The sequence below is a fragment of the Pleurodeles waltl genome, chromosome 7, assembly GCF_031143425.1.
Source record: "Pleurodeles waltl isolate 20211129_DDA chromosome 7, aPleWal1.hap1.20221129, whole genome shotgun sequence".
Taxonomy (NCBI): domain Eukaryota; kingdom Metazoa; phylum Chordata; class Amphibia; order Caudata; family Salamandridae; genus Pleurodeles; species Pleurodeles waltl.
The window spans coordinates 219,245,224-219,268,178 of NC_090446.1; the positions used below are offsets into that span (position 1 = coordinate 219,245,224).

The following is a 22,955-nucleotide window of genomic DNA, read 5'->3' on the forward strand; positions in this document are numbered from 1 at the left end:
TTTTATTGGCCTGGCTCCTGAATTTCATGAGTTCGAACACCTAAACTTTTCCACTGTTTGCAGAAAAATTCTGGCTAAGGCAAGAACGGACTCCACCAACAAGTCATATAAGCTGAAGTGGAAGCATTTCTGTATTTGGTGCCAAATAAGTTTACACCCATTCTCTTTAACTCCTGAGCAGATTTTACCATATCTACTGCATCTAGCCAACTCTGGTCATGCACATTCATCCATAAAAGTACATCTAGCAGCAATGTCCGGCAAATCACACTCTCTTTGGTCCTCAAGGAGCATCAAACAGTTCATGAAAAGGCTTTTGAGGGTTTTCCCTCTGATGAAAGAACCACTGCATGCTTGGCATTTCAATATTGTATTGAGCCAGTTAAATGAAAGCCCATTCGAACCAGCCCACAGGGAAGACTTAAAATATCTCACTTGGAAAACGGCATTACTACTAGCACTTACATCAGTTAGAAGGGTTTGGTAACTACAAGCCTTTACTAACAAAGAACCTTTCATTCAGTTCAAGAAAGACAGTGTTGTCCTCAGAACTAAGCCTAAATTCATACCTAAAATACCAGTGGATTGTCATCCTGAGGAACCCATTATCCTAAAGACATTTTTTCCAAATCCACAAACAATGGCAGAACAACCTCTGCCCACACTAGATATAAAAAGGTGCATCAACTTCTATTTACACAGAACACAACAATTTTACAAATCAGAACAGTTATTTGTAACATTTGGTAATTTAAGAAAGGGATTTTCAGCCTCCAAGTCCACTATCACAAAGTGGTTTGCACACACCATGCTATTCTGCCACGTACAAGCAGGAATATTGTTGATGCATAGAGTGAAGGCCCATCCTACAAGTGTTATATCTACATCCACAGCCCTTTGCCATTGTATCCATTCCGCAGATCTGCAGAGCAGCATCATGGTCCAGCAGACACACCTTCACCCAGCATTCCTGTCTAGTCGAGGCTAGCAAGTCAGATGCTGCAGAGGGGCAAGCTGTTTTACGTCAACTCTTCCAATAAGGTGAGCCATATTATAATTCTTTTTTCCCACCAAACCCGATTCCTGTTGATATCACTGTTATTTACATTGCACACTGCTAACTATTCTGATTCAAGCATTTGAATCTATGAAAGATCAAATTCTGGAGAAGAAAATAAGTTACTTACCTGTAATTGTAGCTCTCCAGTAGTGGTACCTTTCATAGATTCATATGCGCCTCAACCTTCTTCCCATAGAGGCTCCCCTTATTGCTCTTTGCTTCTACCTCACCACTGTGTGGGAAAATCTGAGGTACTGGAGCCTCTGTGGTGAGGGTTCTGAAGGGTGCTGTCGTCTGATTAGTCATTTGCTAACTTTTTTGAAAAAGGACATAGATTGGTTATTAAGCTGAACTTTGAATTCCCTTTACAGCCTATTATAATAATGCATACCGCTTATTAGGATAACGTGGGACTCCCACGTCGATGACGGTGAATTATTCAAGCATGTGAATCAATGAAAGATATCAATACTGGAGAACTCCATTTACAGGTAAGTAACTTATTTTCTTCCTGCCCTTCAAAGATGGCCTTGAAGTAAGATTACATTTCTCGCCCTGATGCTTTATGTATGTAATATTAAATATTCTCCTGCCACTCCAGATCAGTGTGTTCTTAGAATTTTAATTCTTGGCGCTGTTTTTAGATCATACCTGGCTTAATCACCATTTTAAAATTGCACTTGATTTTACCTGCATCTTGCACTTTATTCCTTTTCGGCACAGAGTACAACTGTTGCGTATCTAGTTGTTTTTCCAGTCCATGCTCTAACTGCATGGGGATATTCTTATTGCCATCTTGTTGGGATATAGTGAGGCATCATTTTTAGTTGTGCTCTTGTCCATTTGTCCAGCCATACTTTTCAATGAAGGCTGGCACCCAGATGCACCTTCAAAGAAGGATAGTATTCAGATTACAGTTTTCACCCCAATGCTTTAAGTTGATTTTCCATTATCAGCTTAGTTATGTATGAAATCCTCTCCTGCCACTCGAGATCAGTACTTTCTTAGATTTTGTATTCTAGGCACTGTTAGTATATCATACTTAGGCACCGTTTGCTTTTAAACTGCATTTAGCACTTTATGTAACCTCCATCTTGCACTTTGTTCCTGTTCTGCACAGAGTACAATTGTTGTATATCTAGTTGCTCCCCGACCCAAGCTCCAATTGCAGGGGGAGATTCTGTTCCCATCTTGTTGGGACATTGTGAAGTACCACTGTCAATTACGTTCTAGTTTATTTGTCCAGTCACACTGTTTATTGAAGGCAGGGGCGTAGATGTATTCAGCAGGCGCAGCACTGGCACACTGAGAGCACACCAAATGCAAGCCCATCTTTTCCTGTCTGCTCCAGGAGTCAGGAACCCTGGTTCTCCTCGACAAGGTGGCATCACCTACTCTCTTCAAGTGTAACTTCACTCTTATAGATGATATGAATATTCATTTGGGTGATATGCATTGTTCACAAGTTGCTAATTTACTACAAAACGTAGCCACAATCCAATTGACACAAATAGTGAAATCTTTCACATTTAAGAAGTGTCATCTCCTAAATCTGAATGTACCTCAGATTTATACCTGCTATAGTCAGACCATTTTGTGGTCCCGATCTTGGAATCTTTCTCAAATTCCTTTCAGCCCCTCCATGTCTAGTATTGGTAGACACTGATTCAAAGTGGATCCTAGTGAATTTAATTGTCTATTAACTCACGAGGCCAGAATCTGGAAGAATGCAATAGAAACTAGTTGGATTGGATCACTTCTGTGTTATTTTACTTGTGATCATCTGGGCCTTGCGGTCAGGAGGCTTGGCCATTGGTTTGACATCCTTAAGCAAAAGAAGGAATGCAAAATCCTAGACCAAAAGTGGAGGAAGACCTATGACTCTTGCAGTAAACATGAATATAGAAAAGCAACCTAAAAGTATCACTACGCCATTAGCAAAATGTGAGCAACATTTCTGGCCAAAAAATTGACAATGCAGGTAACTCAGTATGAGAAGTGTTTACAGTCATTAAATCTTTGACCAACAGATGGAGCGGCTAAAAATCTGGTAGTGAAGCATTCACTGTCTCACTGATATGGCTATATTTTTTCCCAAGACAATATAGGATATATACGCCTCCTTTCTTGGTCAATCTATAAAATTCTTGCCTTGTCTTCAAACTTTTCCAGCAGCCTCTATCTTGCACCCTGCAGACCTAAAGACTGCATTGCAGCATAGGGATATGCACTTCAGTAAAACCTTCTCCTTATTTAGCTTTTTGGGGGCTTCCATCAATTGTCCAAAAAAGAGGATAACTATGTCTTGTGTGTAATTCAGTTGGATGTGGCCTGTGTCATAGATGACCTTTTCTTAACTAAGTAAATAGCCTCTTGCTTGTCCTCTTCATATTTGACTTGTCAGTGGCCTCCGGCACAATACTCCAAAGGGCTTTGGTAGTTTGCTTGAGCCCTGTGAGATTAGTGAAGAGGGCTAGCCCCTTCATTCATGTATGTTATTATTTTCATAGCACAAATATAACCACACAGAGTCATTGTGACAAATACACCTACTTCCACACAGTTTTCACCACACCACAGAAAGCAATAGTTTAACATGTTCTTTAATGAAATTATTTAATTCGTGAATGTAGGAGGCTGGACTGGCTTGTAGTGAGTACCAAGGGGTACTTACACCTTGCACCAGGCCCAATTATCCCTTATTGGTGTATAGGGTGTCTAGCAGCATAGGCTGATAGATAATGGTAGCTTAGCAGAGCAGCTTAGGCTGAACTAGGAGACAAGTGAAGCTCCTTCATTACCACTAGTGTCATATGCACAATATCATAAGAAAACACAATACACAGATGTACTAAAAATAAAGGTACTTTATTTTTATGACAATATGCCAAAAGTATCTCAGTGAGTACCCTCAGTATGAGGCTAGCAAATATACACAAGATATATGTACACAATACCAAAATATGCAGTAATAGTATTAGAAAACAGTGCAAACAATGTATGGTTACAATAGGATGCAATGGGGACACATAGGGATAGGGGCAACACAAACCATATACTCCAAAAGTGGAATGCGAACCACGAATGGACCCCAAACCTATGTGACCTTGTAGAGGGTCGCTGGGACTATTAGAAAATAGTAAGGGTTAGAAAAATAGCCCACCCCAAGACCCTGAAAAGTGAGTGCAAAGTGCACTAAAGTTCCCCAAAGGACATAGAAGTCGTGATAGGGGAATTCTGCAGGAAAGACACAAACCAGCAATGCAACAACGATGGATTTCCAGTCGAGGGTACCTGTAGAACAAGGGGACCAAGTCCAAAAGTCACAAGCAAGTCGGAGATGGGCAGATGCCCAGGAAATGCCAGCTGTGGGTGCAAAGAAGCTGCTACTGGACAGTAGAAGCTGAAGGTTCTGCAGGAACGACAAGGGCTAGAGACTTCCCCTTTGGAGGATGGAAAAACAGCCACAACAGCAGAGAACTCTTCAGCATCGTCAAGGAGTTCTCCAACCACAGCGCCAACACCAACGCCGTCACGCCCTCACAGGATCTGTGCGAATCCCTCGCCACTTTCTTCCATCGCAAGATCAGCGACCTCCACGACAGCTTCGGACACCAGACCCAACCAAACACCACAGAACCCACATCCCCGACCATCACCCTCAACAACTGGACCAACATCAGCACGGAAGAAACCAAATCCATCATGAACTCTATCCACTCCGGCGCCCCTTCGGACCCCTGCCCGCACTTCATCTTTAACAAAGCCGACGACATCATCGCCCCGCACCTCCAGACCGTCATCAACTCTTCTTTTTCTTCTGCTACCTTCCCCGAATGCTGGAAACACGCCGAAGTCAACGCCCTACTAAAGAAACCTACGGCTGACCCGAGCGACCTGAAAAACTTCCGCCCCATCTCCCTTCTGCCTTTCCCAGCCAAAGTAATAGAGAAGACCGTCAACAAACAGCTGACCACCTTCCTGGAAGACAACAACCTGCTCGACCCCTCACAGACCGGATTCCGAACCAACCACAGCACTGAAACCGCCCTCATCTCAGTCACGGACGACATCAGAACCCTGATGGACAACGGTGAAACAGTCGCCCTCATTCTTCTCGACCTCTCGGCTGCCTTTGACACCGTCTGTCACCGCACCCTAATCACCCGCCTCTGCTCCACCAGGATCCAAGACCAGGCCCTGGACTGGATCGCCTCCTTCCTCGCAAACCGCTCCCAAAGAGTCTACCTCCCTCCGTTTCGCTCAGAACCCACTGAGATCATCTGCGGCGTACCTCAAGGCTCATCACTCAGCCCGACACTCTTCAATGTCTACATGAGCCCCCTCGCCAACATCGTACGCAAGCACGACATCATCATCACCTCCTACGCCGACGACACCCAACTTATACTCTCCCTCACCAAGGACCCCGCCAGCGCCAAGACCAACCTACAAGAGGGTATGAAGGACATCGCAGATTGGATGAGGCTCAGCCGCCTAAAGCTGAACTCTGAAAAAACGGAAGTCCTCATCCTCGGCAACACCCCGTCCGCCTGGGACGACTCCTGGTGGCCCATGGCCCTCGGCACCGCACCAACCCCCGCAGACCACGCCCGCAACCTCGGCTTCATCTTGGACCCTCTTCTCACCATGACCAAGCAAGTCAACACCGTGTCCTCCGCCTGCTTCCTCACCCTCCGCATGCTCCGCAAGATCTTCCGCTGGATCCCCGCCGACACCAGAAAAACCGTGACCCACGCCCTCGTCGCGAGCCGCCTGGACTACGGCAACACCCTCTACGCTGGGACCACAGCCAAACTCCAAAATCGCCTACAACGCATTCAAAACGCCTCGGCCCGCCTCATCCTCGACGTACCCCGCAGCAGCCACATCTCCGCACACCTGAGACACCTGCATTGGCTCCCAGTCAGCAAAAGGATCACCTTCCGACTTCTCACCCACGCACACAAAGCCCTCCACGACAAGGGACCGGAATACCTCAACAGACGCCTCAACTTCTACGTCCCCACCCGCCCCCTCCGCTCCTCTGGCTTCGCACTCGCCGCCGTCCCTCGCATCCGACGCTCCACGGCGGGTGGGAGATCTTTCTCCTTCCTGGCGGCCAAGACCTGGAACTCCCTCCCCACCAGCCTCAGGACCACCCAGGACCACTCCGCTTTCCGGAGACTCCTAAAGACCTGGCTGTTCGAGCAGCGATAACCACCCCCTTTGTCCCTAGCACCTTGAGACCCGCACGGGTGAGTAGCGCGCTTTATAAATGCTAATGATTTGATTTGATTTGATCCCCCATGCCGTGGAGAGTCGTGCAGAAGTGTTTTCCTGAAGAAAGACCGCCAACAAGCCTTGCTAGCTGCAAATCGTGCGGTTAGGGTTTTTGGATGCTGCTGTGGCCCAGGAGGGACCAGGATGTCGCCAATTGCGTCTGGGGACAGAGGGGGCGTCGAGCAAGACAAGGAGCCCTCTCAAAAGCAGGTAGCACCCGCAGAAGTGCCAGAACAGGCACTACAAAGTGGAGAGAAACAGTGCTCACCCGAAGTCGCACAAAGGAGTCCCACGTCGCCGGAGGACTACTTAGGAGGTCGTGCAATGCAGATTAGAGTGCCGTGGACCCAGGCTGGACTGTGCACAAAGGATTTCTGCCGGAAGTGCACAGAGGCCGGAGTAGCTGCAAAAGTCGCGGTTCCCAGCACTGCAGTCTGGCGTGGGGAGGCAAGGACTTACCTCCACCAAACTTGGACTGAAGAGTCACTGGACTGTGGGAGTCACTTGGACACAGTTGCTGGATTCAAGGGACCTCGCTCGTTGTGCTGAGAGGAGACCCAGGGTACCGGTGATGCAGTTCTTTGGTGCCTGCGGTTGCAGGGGGACGATTCCGTCGACCCACGGGAGATTTCTTCGGAGCTTCTAGTGCAGAGAGGAGGCAGACTACCTCCACAGCATGCACCACCAGGAAAACAGTCGAGAAGGCGGCAGGATCAGCGTTACAGAGTTGCAGTAATCGTCTTTGCTACTTTGTTGCAGTATTGCAGGCTTCCAGCGCGGTCAGCAGTCGATTCCTTGGCAGAAGGTGAAGAGAGAGATGCAGTGGAACTCGGATGAGCTCTTGCATTCGTTATCTAAGGAATCCCCAGAGACAGAGACCCTAAATAGCCTGAAAAGAGGGTTTGGCTACCTAGGAGAGAGGATAGGCTAGCAACACCTGAAGGAGCCTATCAGAAGGAGTCTCTGACGTCACCTGGTGGCACTGGCCACTCAGAGCAGTCCAGTGTGCCAGCAGCACCTCTGTTTCCAAGTTGGCAGAGGTCTAGAGCACACTGGAGGAGCTCTGGGCACCTCCCAGGGGAGGTGCAGGTCAGGGGAGTGGTCACTCCCCTTTCCTTTGTCCAGTTTCGCGCCAGAGCAGGGCTAAGGGGTCCCTGAACCGGTGTAGACTGGCTTATGCAGAAATGGGCACCATGTGTGCCCATGAAAGCATTTCCAGAGGCTGGGGGAGGCTACTCCTTCCCTGCCTTCACACCATTTTCCAAAGGGAGAGGGTGTAACACCCTCTCTCAGAGGAAGTCCTTTGTTCTGCCATCCTGGGCCAAGCCTGGCTGGACCCCAGGAGGGCAGAAACCTGTCTGAGGGGTTGGCAGCAGCAGCAGCTGCAGCGAAACCCCAGGAAAGGCAGTTTGGCAGTACCAGGGTCTGTGCTACAGACCACTGGGATAATGGGATTGTGCCAACTATGCCAGGATGGCATAGAGGGGGCAATTCCATGATCATAGACATGTTACATGGCAATATTCGGAGTTACCGTTGTGAAGCTACATATAGGTAGTGACCTATATGTAGTGCACCCGTGTAAGGGTGTCCCCGCACTCACAAAGTCCGGGGAATTGGCCCTGAACAATGTGGGGGCACCTTGGCTAGTGCCAGGGTGCCCTCACACTAAGTAACTTTGCACCTAACCTTTACCAGGTAAAGGTTAGACATATAGGTGACTTATAAGTTACTTAAGTGCAGTGTAAAATGGCTGTGAAATAACGTGGATGTTATTTCACTCAGGCTGCAGTGGCAGGCCTGTGTAAGAATTGTCAGAGCTCCCTATGGGTGGCAAAAGAAATGCTGCAGCCCATAGGGATCTCCTGTAACCCCAAATACCCTGGGTACCTTAGTACCATATATTAGGGGATTATAAGGGTGTTCCAGTAAGCCAATGTAAATTGGTAAAATTGGTCACTAGCCTGTTAGTGAAAATTTGAAAGAAATGAGAGAGCATAACCACTGAGGTTCTGGTTAGCAGAGCCTCAGTGAGACAGTTAGTCATAACACAGGTAACACATTCAGGCACACTTATGAGCACTGGGGCCCTGGCTGGCAGGGTCCCAGTGACACATACAACTAAAACAACATATATACAGTGAAAAATGGGGGTAACATGCCAGGCAAGATGGTACTTTCCTACAGTGAATCAGTTATTTTGACCTTAAAATAAAGGATGCTATACTTGGAAAACGTGCAAGTTCACACACGATGCTCGACAAGAACTTACCATGTGGATCGGCATCCACAAGTGTGAAAATTGGTGTGTGGAACGTGTCCCAGAGCTTTCTAATTAACAGTCTTGTGTTTAGATCCGGCACTCCTTTCCCCTGGCAAAATAAATAACAATATATACTCATGACTCGAATTAAAATGAAAACTAGATCACTGAAAATAAAGGCGAGTTACATGCAATAGTTGCTGGGAAGAGAGTAACTGATAGCCTGGGTGGTGGCTCAACAATCCGTGGGGACGGTGAAACCTGCCCTTCCAATTGCCCCTCAGTGAACCATCTGACATACATAACGATCCTTGCCAGGTTAGTAGGGATTTTTGTCAAAAGTGTGCTGACCAGCACTGATGAAACACTTTCCGAAAAGCATAAGCCCCCTTTGCCAGCGTGGATTTGGTTTTGGAAAAAACAATATCCCTGCCACGGAACACATCGGAACATTCTTTTCTCGTCCCAGAACAGCCATTCTTCGCGGCACTGCCCAGCGTAAATAAAAGCAGAAATGGAAGCCGCTGCATGTACAGGACGGGAAATCAGACACATAGGTCCTGCAGCCGCTGGCCCACCACAAAAGAGCTTTCATCAGCTGAAAATGTCAGCCTGTAACCTCTCACAAAGATCAGCATAAAACAGGAGAATGCAGCTGTCTTTTAAAGACAAGCACTGGCAAAGCCAATAGGACTTGTGTTGGAAGCTGGCCCTCTGCTTTGTCAATGCTTGTTTTGTTTTGTCATGGTCTTAGCAAAACCTTATTAATGAGGAAGTCGCAGGGCCCTCATAAAGCTAAAGAAATACCTAAAAGCAAAAATAGTTCCCATAAGTTCATGGCACTTAAGGAAACTACGTTGTGTGTGAATGTGTTTCTTGTGAAAAGGCAGAAGGCAGCCACTCACAGTGAACTTAGCCAATGGCTAAAGTAGGTTGACCCACTGCACCATACTGCATGGGTAGTGGGTGAAATTCAATGTGAATTTCACGACAGCAGATGAATGGATGAAAACGTCTGGTTGCAAACCACTATAAGTATGCCATATATGTGTAATATTAGTAAAAGCAGGAGGTATTGACAACACCTCCCTGCACAACACGAGAGAACTCTTCACTGTAATCAACAAATTCACCAATCTTCCCTCTGAAGCCACGAACATCCCCCCAGCGCAAGACCATCCACAGCTGGTCCACGCTCACCACAGAAGAGACTGAAATCATCATGAACAGCATTCACTCCGGAGCTCCAACAGACCCTGTCCTCACCACATCTACAACAGAGCCAGTGCATTCATTGCCCCCGAACTCTGCAAGATGCTAAACTGCTCCATCACAACAGCCACCTTCCTCGAAGGAAACACGCCAAAGTCCGCCCCTCCTGAAGAGACCCACAGCCAACCCATCAGAACTTCCGACCCATCTCGCTGCTACCATACCCAGCCAAAGTCCTGGAAAAAGCCTTAAACTTGCAACAGCTCCTCGAGGACAACAACTCTCTGGATACCTCTCAGTCTGGATTCCGCCGCAACCACAGCACGGAGATAGTACTTCTTGAAGCCACCAATGACATCCGCACATACCTCGACCGCAGACACACAGCAGCACTCATACTCCTCGACCTCTTAGCAGCCTTTGACATGGTCTCCCACAGCACTTTATGCACCAAACGCCATGACACAGGAATCAGAAGAAAATCCTTGCAATGAATCCACTCCTTCCTCACCAGAACACAGAGAGTCAGGCTCCTACCCTTCATATCCAAACCAACAGAAGCCAGCTGCGGAGTTCCTCAGGGATCCTCCCTGAGCCCAACACTCTTCAACATAGACAAGGCTCCGCTGGCAGCTATCGTCAGAGACCACGAAATGAACATCGTGTCATACGCAGATGACACACAACTCCTCATATCCCCCCCTGAAGACCCGGACAGAGCTAAGAGGAACTTTCACACCGGAATGAAAGCCGTCGCTGCCTGGCTGAGGGGAGCTACCTCAACCTCAACTCAGACAAGACTGAGCTCATCATCTTTAGAAACTCCACCTCAGCCTGGGACGACTCCTGGGGGTTCACATCACTCAGCGCACCACCTACTCTGACTGACCATGCCCAGAACCTAGGAATCATCCTCGACTCCTCCCTATCAATGACCGACAGGTAAACGCAGTCACCTCTTCCTGCTGGCATGCCCTCCAACAACTCCACAAAATCTTCAACTGGATCCGGGTCGACCGCCACAAAGCAATCACCCACGCCCTAGTTACTAGCAAGCTCGACTACGGCAACGCACTCTATGCCAGCACCACACCAAAGAACATCAGGAAACTACAACTCATCCAAAATGCTGCCGCAAGACTCGTTCTGAACCTCCCTTCCAAGAACACATCTCCCAAAACCTGAGAACCCTCCACTGGCTCCCAGTAGCAAAGCGAATCAACTTCAAATTACTCAACCACACCTACAAGGCCCTGCACAACATTGGACCGGCCTACCTGAACCATCGCATCTCCTTCCATAACCCCGCCAGACCCCTCCATTCTGCCCATTAGGGCCTAGCTACCATCCCACGCAACCGGAATACCACAGCTGGAGGAAGATCTTTCGCATACCTCGCAGCCAAGAGCTGGAACAACCTGCCCACACACCTCAGACAAAGCTCATCTCTCACCATCTTCAGGAAGAACCTCAAAACATGGCTCTTCGAATGAGGCCCAGACGCACCACCAGCGCCTTGAGACCCTCACGGGTGAGTAGTTGCGCTTTACAAAAACTGATTGATTGATTGATAGTGACTAACCGCAAACCTAACAAAAATCAGAAACTTCAGAAGAAGGACTGCTTCTGTAAGCAACACCATCCTTCATTTGAAATGGGAAATACAAACATTTATTTACTCGAACACATGGTGACCTATTCACAAAACGCATTTTATAGAATGTTTAGCATTACTAAAGTAGTACTACTAAAGTACCACAAAATGCTGTTTCCAAATCTACCAGCGTAAATCCCCACCTCCACCTCTCCTACCTTGGGGATATTCTCACACATGTAAGTTGACTAATTAATTGTAAATGTGGAAGGGACCAGAAGGAGTGGCTGAGAAAAAGGAGCATGTTTGCTATTAAATAGGGAAAGAATTGGGCAGGTGTAAGGTAAGGAGCGGCTTGGAGGTTTAAGGAGGGGTTAGGGAAGAATTAACATCCACCAATAAAATATTATGTCAATTTCTGTCCACAAGCTGAATATCTAAAGTTACTACAACTAAAAAGGGACCTAAAACAGCTGTAAATTATTCCAGTTTCAGAGCCTGAGTAAGTCTAGCTAACTACCAGTACTGCAACACCATCCGCTAGAAAATGATGGGGGTATCTAAAACCCTACAGGAAATAATGTTAAATTAAATTATTTAAAATAGTTAAACATATAGGCCCTCATTACAACCTCTCTGCCGCCCGCCAAGGTTGAACCGCCGAGCGGCCGCCTATGCGGCTGCAAACCTGCCGGCTGCATTACAACATCCCCGCTGGGCCGGTGGACAGAAACAGAGTTTCCGCCCTCCAGCCCAGCAGGGATGTCGGCCGTAACATTGCAGCCGGCTCCTGATGTGTTGCTGTGCAGACAGTGAAAAGCAGGGTGGGGCTGTGCCTGGGGGCCCCTGCACTGCCCATGCCAAGTGCATGTGCAGTGCAGGGGCCCCCAGGGGCCCCACGACTCCCCTTCCAGCCAGCCTTTCCATGGCGGTCTCTACCGCCATGGACAGGCTGGCGGGAAGGGGAGTCATAATCCCCAGGGCAGCGCTGCCCTGGCGGATTATAACCGCCGGGACAACGATGGCGGGAAACCGCCGGTCCCGGCGGTGTGACCGCGGTGCTACCGCCGCAGTCATAATATGGCAATTTGTACCGCCAGTCTGTTGGCGGTACGATCGCCAAAACAACCCTGGCGGTCTTTGACCCCCAGGGTTGTAATGAGGGCCATAGATATATATTAAATAAATATTATTGGATTTTAAAAGAGCCTAAACATAAAACATTCATTATTTAATTATAAAATATTGAAATAGCCTTTCCTAATATAAAGCAAACTTTTTTACTTTTGCCTACATTTTACCATAGGGAGACTCTATAGTCAGGATGGAGAACCCCCTATGGTAAAGTATAAGGACAATTAAAAAAAGTACATAACATTTTATAATAATTTAGGGCCTGATTACAATTTTGGTGGCCAGACCGCCATGTTAGCGGTCCCAAAAAGAGCTCTTCGGTTGCGGTCCCTAGTACGACATAAAACGATGTACACAGGAAGAACCGCTGCCCGACAAGCAAAAAAAGGCAAACCGCCAGCTGCGCGGTGTTCTGCTATGTAGGTGGTCCGACCTCCAGAGCTGTCAGTGCCATGGGTAACCACAGAGCTTATTACGAACAAACATTTGTCGCAGCGGCCCCCTTGAGCTGGCTGACTGCCGCAGTCAGTGCTCAGCAATGTAACAGAAAAGTGCCTATTGGCTGGATACAAAAACAACACAGCTGACACACGTTGGCCCAGAGCACACACCTGCAAAGCACACTATATAACACACCCCTTCACAGACCACAATCCTTTGCATTTCCCCTGCACTCTGAAGAACACTGACCACCATTTCATCATTTTAAAATAGATCAGGCACCCTGTTATTTTTTTCCAACATCCCATTTAAGACCCTGCACACTTTTGTCCATCCACTTCTATTTCACTTCCCCTGTTAAGTAAGACCCTGTCACCCACTTTAGTTATCCACCATGTCACATGCCAGAAATCCCAATTTTTCTGAAGCTGGGTTAAAAGTCATGGTGGAAGAAATCATAAGAGTAGAGCCACAATTGTTTGGAGCCCAAGTCCAGCATACTCCTCTCAGCAGGAAAATCGCCAGAGTGATTGCTCTAGGCACCACCCTGAACATAAATGAGGACATTAGGAAGAGGTGGAACGACCTGAGGTCAAAGGTCCGTTCCCTGGCCTCCAGGCAGCGGTTGGAGGTCAACAAAACTGGCAGTGGTCCTCACAGTGCCCCATTAAGACTCTTCCTCAGGAAGGAGAAGGTCTTGGCCATCCTGCACCCTGAGGGCTTGGAAAGAAAACCTGAGGGAGTGGAGTCTGGTAAGTTACAACACAAAACCTGTTGCAAAACTGCAATGGCCTGCATGCTCACAGCTCAGCTTTTGCCACTGTCTTGTTCATGTATTGGCCAACATCCAATACTCAGAGTATCTGATATGTAACACTGTCAGTGTGTATAGTTGGACTCAACATCACGGCTACCAAGGCCCATCACATGCGGTAAGTCGAAATGGTGCCTGTAAGTCTTATAATATCAAAACAAATTCATGTTATGTCTCAACATGTAAATGTATGCTCAAACCCAAATGCAGTCCGCACACAGCTATGTAATACCCAAAATATGGCTGGTGTGTGTGTGTGTAGTAGCAGGAGTGTCCTGACTGCAACTCCCAGCAGGCCTTGTGTCTGTAAAACCACAAGCCCAATGTTCACTTACCCAATTACTCCTGTTTGTTATCTCTCAATTGAAGTGCACTCACCTGGGAAGATACCATTTGTATAGTGTGTGTAGTAGAGGAAGTGACCTGACTGCAACTCACAGGAGGCCCTGTTTCAGTAACTTCAACCACCAGCCCACTGTACACTTGCCCAAACATCCCTGTTTGTTAACTCTCAAATGAAGTGTACTCACCTGGGAGAATACCATTTGTCAAGTGTGGGAAGTAGAGGGAGTGATCTGACTGCTAAGGCCAGGAGGCCCTGTTTCTGTACCTCCAACCACCAGCCCAGTATTCACTTGCCCAATTACCCCTGTGTATTAACTCTCAATTTCTACCCACCTGTGAGTGAGCAATATACAGATCATGTTTAACTAAGACATGTGCCAGTCTAGCTAGCTCCTTCGTGACCTGATACCCAGGATTACCCTATTGGGACAGGAATGACACCTTACCATGTGTGTATACCATGTGTTCCTAAGGCCTTAAACTGCATCACCAGATTAGTAGAGGCAGCAAACACATTGACACAACACTGCACACATGATGACTGCAGATACAGATACAACAAAGTTCTATGTTTGCCTCTATCTCACTGAACTAGGCCTCAAAATGGACAAAGGCACATGTGGATTCTACACTGTGTTGGCTTCACTGTTGGTAAGTTGTCATTTACAGTCCCTCATCCAAAGTGCAACTGATCTGCACATCTCATGAGCTGGTTGAGTCTAATAGTTTAGGCAAGCTTTGCATGTCATGTCAAATACTTCAATGGCATAGTATCATTGCACAAAAGGCTATCCTACAACTTACGAATGTGAAATGCCTCTGCTTACTGTAACACAAAAGCTGTGGAGGTTGATGTCACACCAGTAACAATGTACTTACTTCATCAGCGGGTTGAGCTAACACTGGGCACACTGAGGCCACCCAACAGACTCCCACTCGCCCTATGTCCTCCCGGATGAAGCCCTCAGTGATGACAACACTCCTGGACTTGTGGATGTAACGGACAGTCCTGAGCCACCCAACCTGTGTACCTAGCATAGTTTCCACCATCTTGTGCCCCCACCCAGTCCTGGATCCTGAGGTTGAACTTGACACTGACGCTGAGGTTCCGAGACCCATTTTGAAAGGGCATTCCAGTGCCAAAGGCAGAGGCTCGTGGGGGCAGGGTGCGTGGGAGGGATATTGTGAGACAGTGTGGTGAGGCCACTGGGGCTGCCGTCGGCCAGACACCATCAGCCACATCCTGTGGGTCTACCAGGAGTCCCAAGGAGTGATGGATGGGCCAGGTTCTGACTGAATTCCGGGATATTAAGCAGCTGCAGAGGGTCATGGATGGCAGACAAAATGGATGTCCTCAATGACAACAGGGGCAACGTAACAGGGGTGCTGATGGAAATCAACACCACCCTGAGCAGGGCTCTCCTCCCACCATCTACTCCTTGCTGTGTGACAACTACATCACAGCCAAGTACATCTGCAGCACCCACAGGAAGAGAGGCCCTGCCAGAGGCACAACCAGCCTCAGACACCTCTTCTTGTGCAGCACCTGACCCCCTGACTCGCAAACAGGGATGTCCAGCAAAGAATCAAGGACATGTGGATGGCAAAACACCCAACACTGCCAGCAAGTGACCTCTTCCATAAAGTCCTGCTTTGTGTGCCACACATTCACTCTGTTGACTTATCCTGAACAACTTTCCACTTCCAATGGAGGAGTACTCTGGACTTTGGACTTCCAATGGTGTGGCATCTACTCCAATGATTTTATCCACCATGACTGACCCCTTCAATTCACTTTTGTTTTCACTTATGTCCAAAAATTCAAAATGTTTGTGCACTGAAATAAATACATCCATCATAGAACTCATTGTCTGCTGCCTTTAATTTCACATTTAACTATGTGATATCTAAGACCATATGAACCATAAGATGCAGACACAAACTACTTGTGTAAGCTGGGGCATGGAGCATGTACACAACTTCAGGATTACAACCATTACACACCAGCACATAAAAACAAGTGTCTTGTTGCAGAAGAGATCTTGTCACTCTGTTCAGCACATAGACTGTTAAGATGTCAATAACTATGAAAGTGGAACATTACCATAGCAGACTGTGTAGACCACAAAATATAATGGTACAGACATCCATGACAATGTAGTAATGGAGTTATCAGACAGTGTCCTGTTACATAGGTAAAAATTGGAAATGGTTGATGTTATCAGCTGGGGCCAGATGACCTGTCTCTCAAAAAGAACACCCAACAGATGGCAGTACGACAGTATATGATGAAAGGGGCATTACACTCCAGTGCTTCTGCTTCTGGTGGTATGACATAATGAACTATCAGTGATGTTCCACAGGCACTTTGGCCAACAATGATCAAACACATGAACAGCTACACACAGGTCATAACAAAAGACTGCTTAGCCAATGTGAAGGGGGACTGACATGAGAGTGTCCTATCACAACATTTTCACTCACCACATGATGGCACACATGATGCATCATGGCCACCACATAACAATAAACAAGTCCAACTGAGTCTTTTGCACTACCATCTCATCAATGTGCTAACTGTCTTGACACAAGTCGTCTAGACCCAAAGTCTGTGAGAATTATTCCCAGGGAAAACCCATGTCCACTTTATATGTCCCAACAGCACGATGTACCTGTCAATGGCACAACTCGGAAATACCCAAATGAAGATCTCAGGTTGAAGGTACCTGAACAAAGAACAAATAAAGGAGTAGAGTCATGAAAGCACACACATGACACACGTCACATAGCAAACATCTGGACAACAACGTAATTCAGAAAAATCAGGCACAAACAATGCAAAAGCATCAAAATGTGATTGCGTCAAAAGCTTGCTCATCAAACATACCTTTGCATATTTTGCATGAGATCCATAGATACTTCACACGTCATCACAACTACAGTTCATTGTACTGTCAAAGTCATGACATCTCATAAAATACTTACACTCATGAGAAGAAGCTGTTGATAAGATCTTATTCCAAGTCAGTTCCTTCCTCTTCACCTCTTCATCTTCATTTGGCATTGCAGGATTCTGGCCCGGTGGCACCTCAGGCTCCCCCTCTTCTGGGATGTAAGGGATATTAATCCACAGAGCAATGTTAAGGAACATGCAGCAAGCCAGAATGATGTGACACATATACCATGGTGAGTAGAGAAGGGCTCCCCCAGTCTTGTCCAAACAGCAAAGTCAAACCATCAGGAGCCTAAAAACCTGCTCCACTGCCAGTCATGTTCTTCCATAGGCCTCATTGAAGCAGACTTCCCCTGGCGTAGCTGGATTCCTCAGCGATGTTAACAACTGAGGACGGTTTGCGTATGCTGAGCACCTGACATTACTCACCCAAAATCAGGGCAGATGTGACTTCCCAACCAGCCAGGCCCTTTCTGGTTGCAGTTGAGACATCAGCTAAAGTATGGTGCTATTCTGCATTACAAAGGAATCATGGGCTGATCCAGGGAACTGGGCGGAAACATTTGAGATATAGAGATCTGACAAACAGACAACTTGCACATTCATAGAATGGAAGTTCTTCCTGTTTCAATAGACTTGTTGACTGGCTTGCGGTGGCACCAATGGCCACTGTATTTTGGAAGGATCCTGTGGCCAGGAAGTGTAATAAATCCATGAATCTCACAATGGGCGGTAAGCATGTTAGATCAGTGTTTTTAGCCATTATATCGGGTTCCAACAGATGACATAAATTCACAATAGTTTGCCAATTCAGATGGAACAGTTTTATTATTTGACGTCCTTACATTGTTTGAAGGTCTCTAGCAGTGGATGGTAGACTGGAGTTTGTCACCTCCTCCCGCTCCCAGGGTACCTATTTTTGCCATCAGATGAGTTGGAGCATTACTAAATGTGTAAACACATACATACATGAAGTATACAACAAAAGTCCATGTGACAATGCAGAAATGACTGGAATAGAATAATTCCCATTAAACATCCAAACTGTGTACTACTCAAGGCCCAAATGTGACCCTCATGGCTATCTTCACATGTGTGCACAACATGGATTTTGGCATCATTCAACTATCTGCTTCTTATGTGCCCCTCTAAATTTGATGGTCCATTCATACCTTCAGATATACCGTCACCAGTGGTGAACCAGGAACTGCAGTTTTATGCCATCTGTGACCAGCAACACACTACACTGTTGATTGTGCAGTAGAAACCAACACATCAAGGCTGCTTTGGGATGTTGGTGCTGATCATACACATATATTTGTGTTGGGATGCATTTTTCAAGGCCCACAACTGTATTTCAAATTGCCAAAATGGTGGATGTCTGACCTATTGCACTGGCAGTAGAAACTGCCGGCGGCGTAAGTCATCCGTGCAGTCGGCATTTTCATCAGCAGCACACACAGACATAGTCTAACGTTGTTGCCTGTGGCAGTCGTGGGCCAATGGCTGTGACCGTCGGCAGTGATGGCCACTTATGTGGCGTACAGTTACGCCACATTTTGCAAATTCACTCACTTGACTCCTGACTGCCATCAACAGCTCCACCACTTCAGCTGCTGTGTGCTGCATCTGGGAGCAATCATGCCATAGCCAACAGGTGAAAGAGTCCCTGCCTTCTCTCCAGGCGACCTGGAGGAGCTTGTGGATGAGGTCCTTCCCCAGTATGGTCAGCTCTGTGGCTCACCAGAAGAGCAGGAAAGAACTTCATAGGCACGTTTGACTCTGTTCAACACCATTCTTTCCCTCCTCACAGGCTACAATGTGCTCCTGTGTGCCAGTTAGACTTCTTGTGTGCCTGTTGTCACATTTTGTGTGGCATCAATGGGATGTACGTGGTGCAGGTAGTGGATGAAATTACTCTATGTATTGCATATTCACACTGTGTTGTATGATGTGTTTTGAGGCCTAGATCATCCTTGTGTTACATTCATATATCTACAGTCATATACGGACACATCAATGAATATGATCGTTGTAAATGTCAAATGACATTTATGTGCATGACAGGATGAGCTGTGCGTGTATACTGGTGAATCATTTGAGGATCTTGTAAGCAATGTGTATAGTGCCACAGATCATTCATCCCCCCTCTGGCCTTGCACACTGTTGTAAGAGAGGCATATAATAACTGACTGTGCCCCTCAGAATGCCACACAAGCCACAGGCCACATTAATGATGGCTACATGATGTACTGTCATGCATGGAAGTGTTGGAAATGTGAGTGCCATGTAGGCGCTGTACGCTTATCCTGCAGAGACCTGGGCAGAGACTAGGGCCTGTCAAATGTATATCCCAGTAAGGGACATAGTCCAGGCTGGGATAGAGGTACTCTGGCAATGCAACTGTGGCACTGTGACCACTCCCTGTAGACCTGCAGATCCTGGCATGTGGCCAATCTGAGGCTCCAGTGGCAAAATGTGCCCTGAATGCACCTGTCCATTGACTAGATTAAGAATGGGGTAAATCCCTGAACCAGTGTATATGTGCATTCTGCATGATTGTCAATGTGTGCCATTGACTTATGACAGGTTCCTTACTCCCACAGCTCTGTTGCCACCTTCACATAAGCCATATTTGTCCAGTACAGGTGTACTGCACAATTGACAAACTTACAATGCAGATAGAGTGTAGATTCCAGGGAGGCCATGACATGTGACTCAGTAGCTTGGTTACATGGCAGAAATTAGACCAAACATACCTTTGTATGTTGGATGCCATCTTTGTAGGTTTGCCACATATGGTCAAAAGTGTGTTCTGTGGTACAGGTGCATGTCACACAAACCCACCATGAAGTGGCATGTGTCTTCATTGGGTAGGCCACTTGTCCACACATGCACAGGGAAGAGAGTCACAGTGCCCACCATAGCAGCCATTGCAGGGTCACTCAAATATTAGGGAGAAGTCTGTACTATGGTAGTTGCCCACAGGGACTGTATGCAGTGAGTCAATGCTGCAGAATGTAAATGGGTCTGTCCAGTCAGCCCAACCAGTTTACCCTTCAGAAGGCCACAATGGTATGTAGTATCTCATTGTGACTCACTCACAGTACATGTTGCTTGAGCCTGGGTTACCTGATGTCAGTAGGTATGCTTAGTCAGTGTAGGCCATGAGAAGGGTAGTGGGTTAGTCTGCAGGTGACTCCAAAAGTGTGTAGTCATGTCCCAATAATTATCAGCATGTGAGTTTTACACGTGTGGTGTGTTGACCAGTTTAAAATTTTGTGCTTGATGTTTCTGACATGTGTGTGACACAACATTTGAGCACAAACCTGTGTTTGTAACCTTTTGATTTGTCTCTTGCATCCATCAACGCCCATGAGAAGAAGGGGATTTGGAGAGCCATCGCCCAGAAGGTGCAGACCCTGGGGGCTTCGTAGTCAACAGAGCATCCACTGTCGGAAGAGGTGGAAGGACCTGGAATGCTGGGCCTGGAAGATCGCTGATGTCTAGCTGGGGCTGTCCTCCCAATGTGGGCGGGGCGCACAACAGAACCTGACCCCATAATAGCCTGCATTCTGGTGGTGGCCTACCTGGAGCTTGATGGGAATTTGAAGGGAGCATATTGCTGCAAGGGGGTGAGTCTAGAGCATATTCCTGCCTGTAACATTGCCAGGTTTGTGTGTTAGGTTCTGCCATTTCCCCCCTCAAGACTGGGGATGGGTCATGTGTGACATACAAGATGAGTAACTGTTTGTGTAGACAAGAACGATGGTGCATGCTGATGTGCCTTGCCTATTAGCTGAGTGACCGAGGAAACAACAGAGTACAGTCGACAACAAATTTACTCCCAGGGCCAACACATGGCTGAGCACAGTGATCAATCAGGTCATGTTGTTTGTTGCTGTGAGTGTAATTTGTACACAACAGTCCACTACTCTTCAGTGTGACAGTCCAAACAAAATTAAGTAATAAGTCACTGCCCTCAGCCATGTGTTTGCTCAATTGAGTATATTGGCAACTGTTCCCCAGAGGCCACATGTCTTCAGTGTGTCACGAGTGCTGGTGCCTCACTACTGTCTGTCAAATGAATGCGACCATCATACATGTGACAGCATACATTGCTCTTTGGGTGCAATCACAGAACAATACTTTCCTTTGGTAAGTGAGGAATGTCCATTGACTTGATTTTAGTGACATCACTGTTGCCATCATTCCTTGTGCCTACATGTTAGCATGTGTTCCTTTCACTTTTGCCAAATCATTTTCATTGATGTTTCATGCATGGTCTACCCATCGTCATGGGATGACGTCTGAATTCCCTCACATATGTGTGCATGCCAACATGTGCTTGGAATTGGACATATGTCATGGGGCTACAGTTGATTTGGTGCCGCAGACAGGAGTGTGCCACCATTGGTTGATGGCTCACACATACCCTCACCAGTCTTTGCATGTTATTGGGTATGTACAACCACAGTAGCAATGAAAGACATGACAGATAGGACTACAATATTTGCACACAATGTGCATTTTGATGCCATTGATGTGGAATCATGAAGCAAAGTGCTCTGTACATGCGAAGCGGGAGAGGTTCATTACCTAAGTGTTGGCATGCATTACGAAGAGACTTGTAGTTATGTGGGAGTCATATGTGGTTGTATACAACAATTAATCTGTGTTTGCATGACAAAAACGTAGACAGGGCTTTCGCTTCCCATTGGGCAACATGTTGAGGGCCTTCTACAAGTATTTGAGAATCCCTGGAGCTCTCCAACATTCAAACGACTATTGGCTTCTACTGATGCAATCAGAGTATGTTATTGTCAGGAGTTGTAATCACTGGGGCTACCTGATTCATTGTGTTGTGGATTTTGTAGACATAAATCCCTGCCATTTACACAATTTGGCAGCATTGCCAGCAACACAAGAAAAAAAGCCTGCTGCTCTCCACTGATGAAGGCCTAAACCCAGAAACATGTGTCTAGAGCTATACAGAACTAACTGCACCCACTAAGGTGAAAAACTACAGAATACAGATGAAGTAAGCACACATTTGTACTGAATTTACCATATTGCAATGGGGCAAACGGCATGCTGGAGTTTGAGGCAGCGTGCTCCCAACTGTTTCCTGTTTAAAAGGGCTCCCTTGAGCCAGCAACCTGAGGAGCTTTGGTTGATGCACCTGTGTGCCAGTGAGTGGTACTGAGACCTGAGAGGACTTTGGCAGCATTTCCAGCAACCCCAGAAAAAAAGCCTGCTGCTCTCTACCGATGAAGGACTAAACCCAGAAACACGTGACTAGAGAAATACAACACTAGCTGCACCCTCTACGGTGAAAAACTACAGATAACTGATGAAGTAAGCACACATTTGTACTGCATTTACCATAGTGCAATGGTGCAAACTACATGCTGGTGTGGGAGGCAGTGTGCTCCCAACTGTTTCCTGTTTAAAAAGGTTCCCTTGAGCCAGCAAGCTGACAAGCTTTGGTTGATGCACCTGTGTGCCAGTGAGTGGTACTGAGACCTGAGAGGACTTTGACAGCATTTCCAGCAACCCCAGAAAAAAAGCCTGCTGCTCTCTACTGATGAAGGACTAAATCCAGAAACACGTCTAGAGAAATACAGCACTAGCTGCACCCACTAAGGTAAAAACTACAGACTACATATGAAGTAAGCACACATTTTTACTGCATTTACATAAAGCAATGGGGCAAACTGCATGCTCGAGTGTGAGACAGTGTGCTCTCAATTGTTTCCTGTTTTGCACAATTTGTCTCAAGTGTAAATTTCCATGCAATATGTGTTTTCTATCTGAGCAACATTAGTACAACCTCCATGACTCCATTAGAACTTT

The 22,955-nt window shown here is 46.8% G+C and overlaps 1 protein-coding gene across 1 annotated transcript in view; it reads right to left on the reverse strand.

Moving 5' to 3' along the window:
• The window catches only part of SPO11 (SPO11 initiator of meiotic double strand breaks), an 883,213-nt gene that overhangs the window by 386,888 nt on the left and 473,370 nt on the right, over positions 1-22,955 (reverse strand). Inside the window, exon 9 of the mRNA XM_069201619.1 lies at positions 8,616-8,715. Coding sequence (XP_069057720.1) covers positions 8,616-8,715 — 100 coding nt within the window. The remainder of the gene's footprint in view (positions 1-8,615; positions 8,716-22,955) is intronic.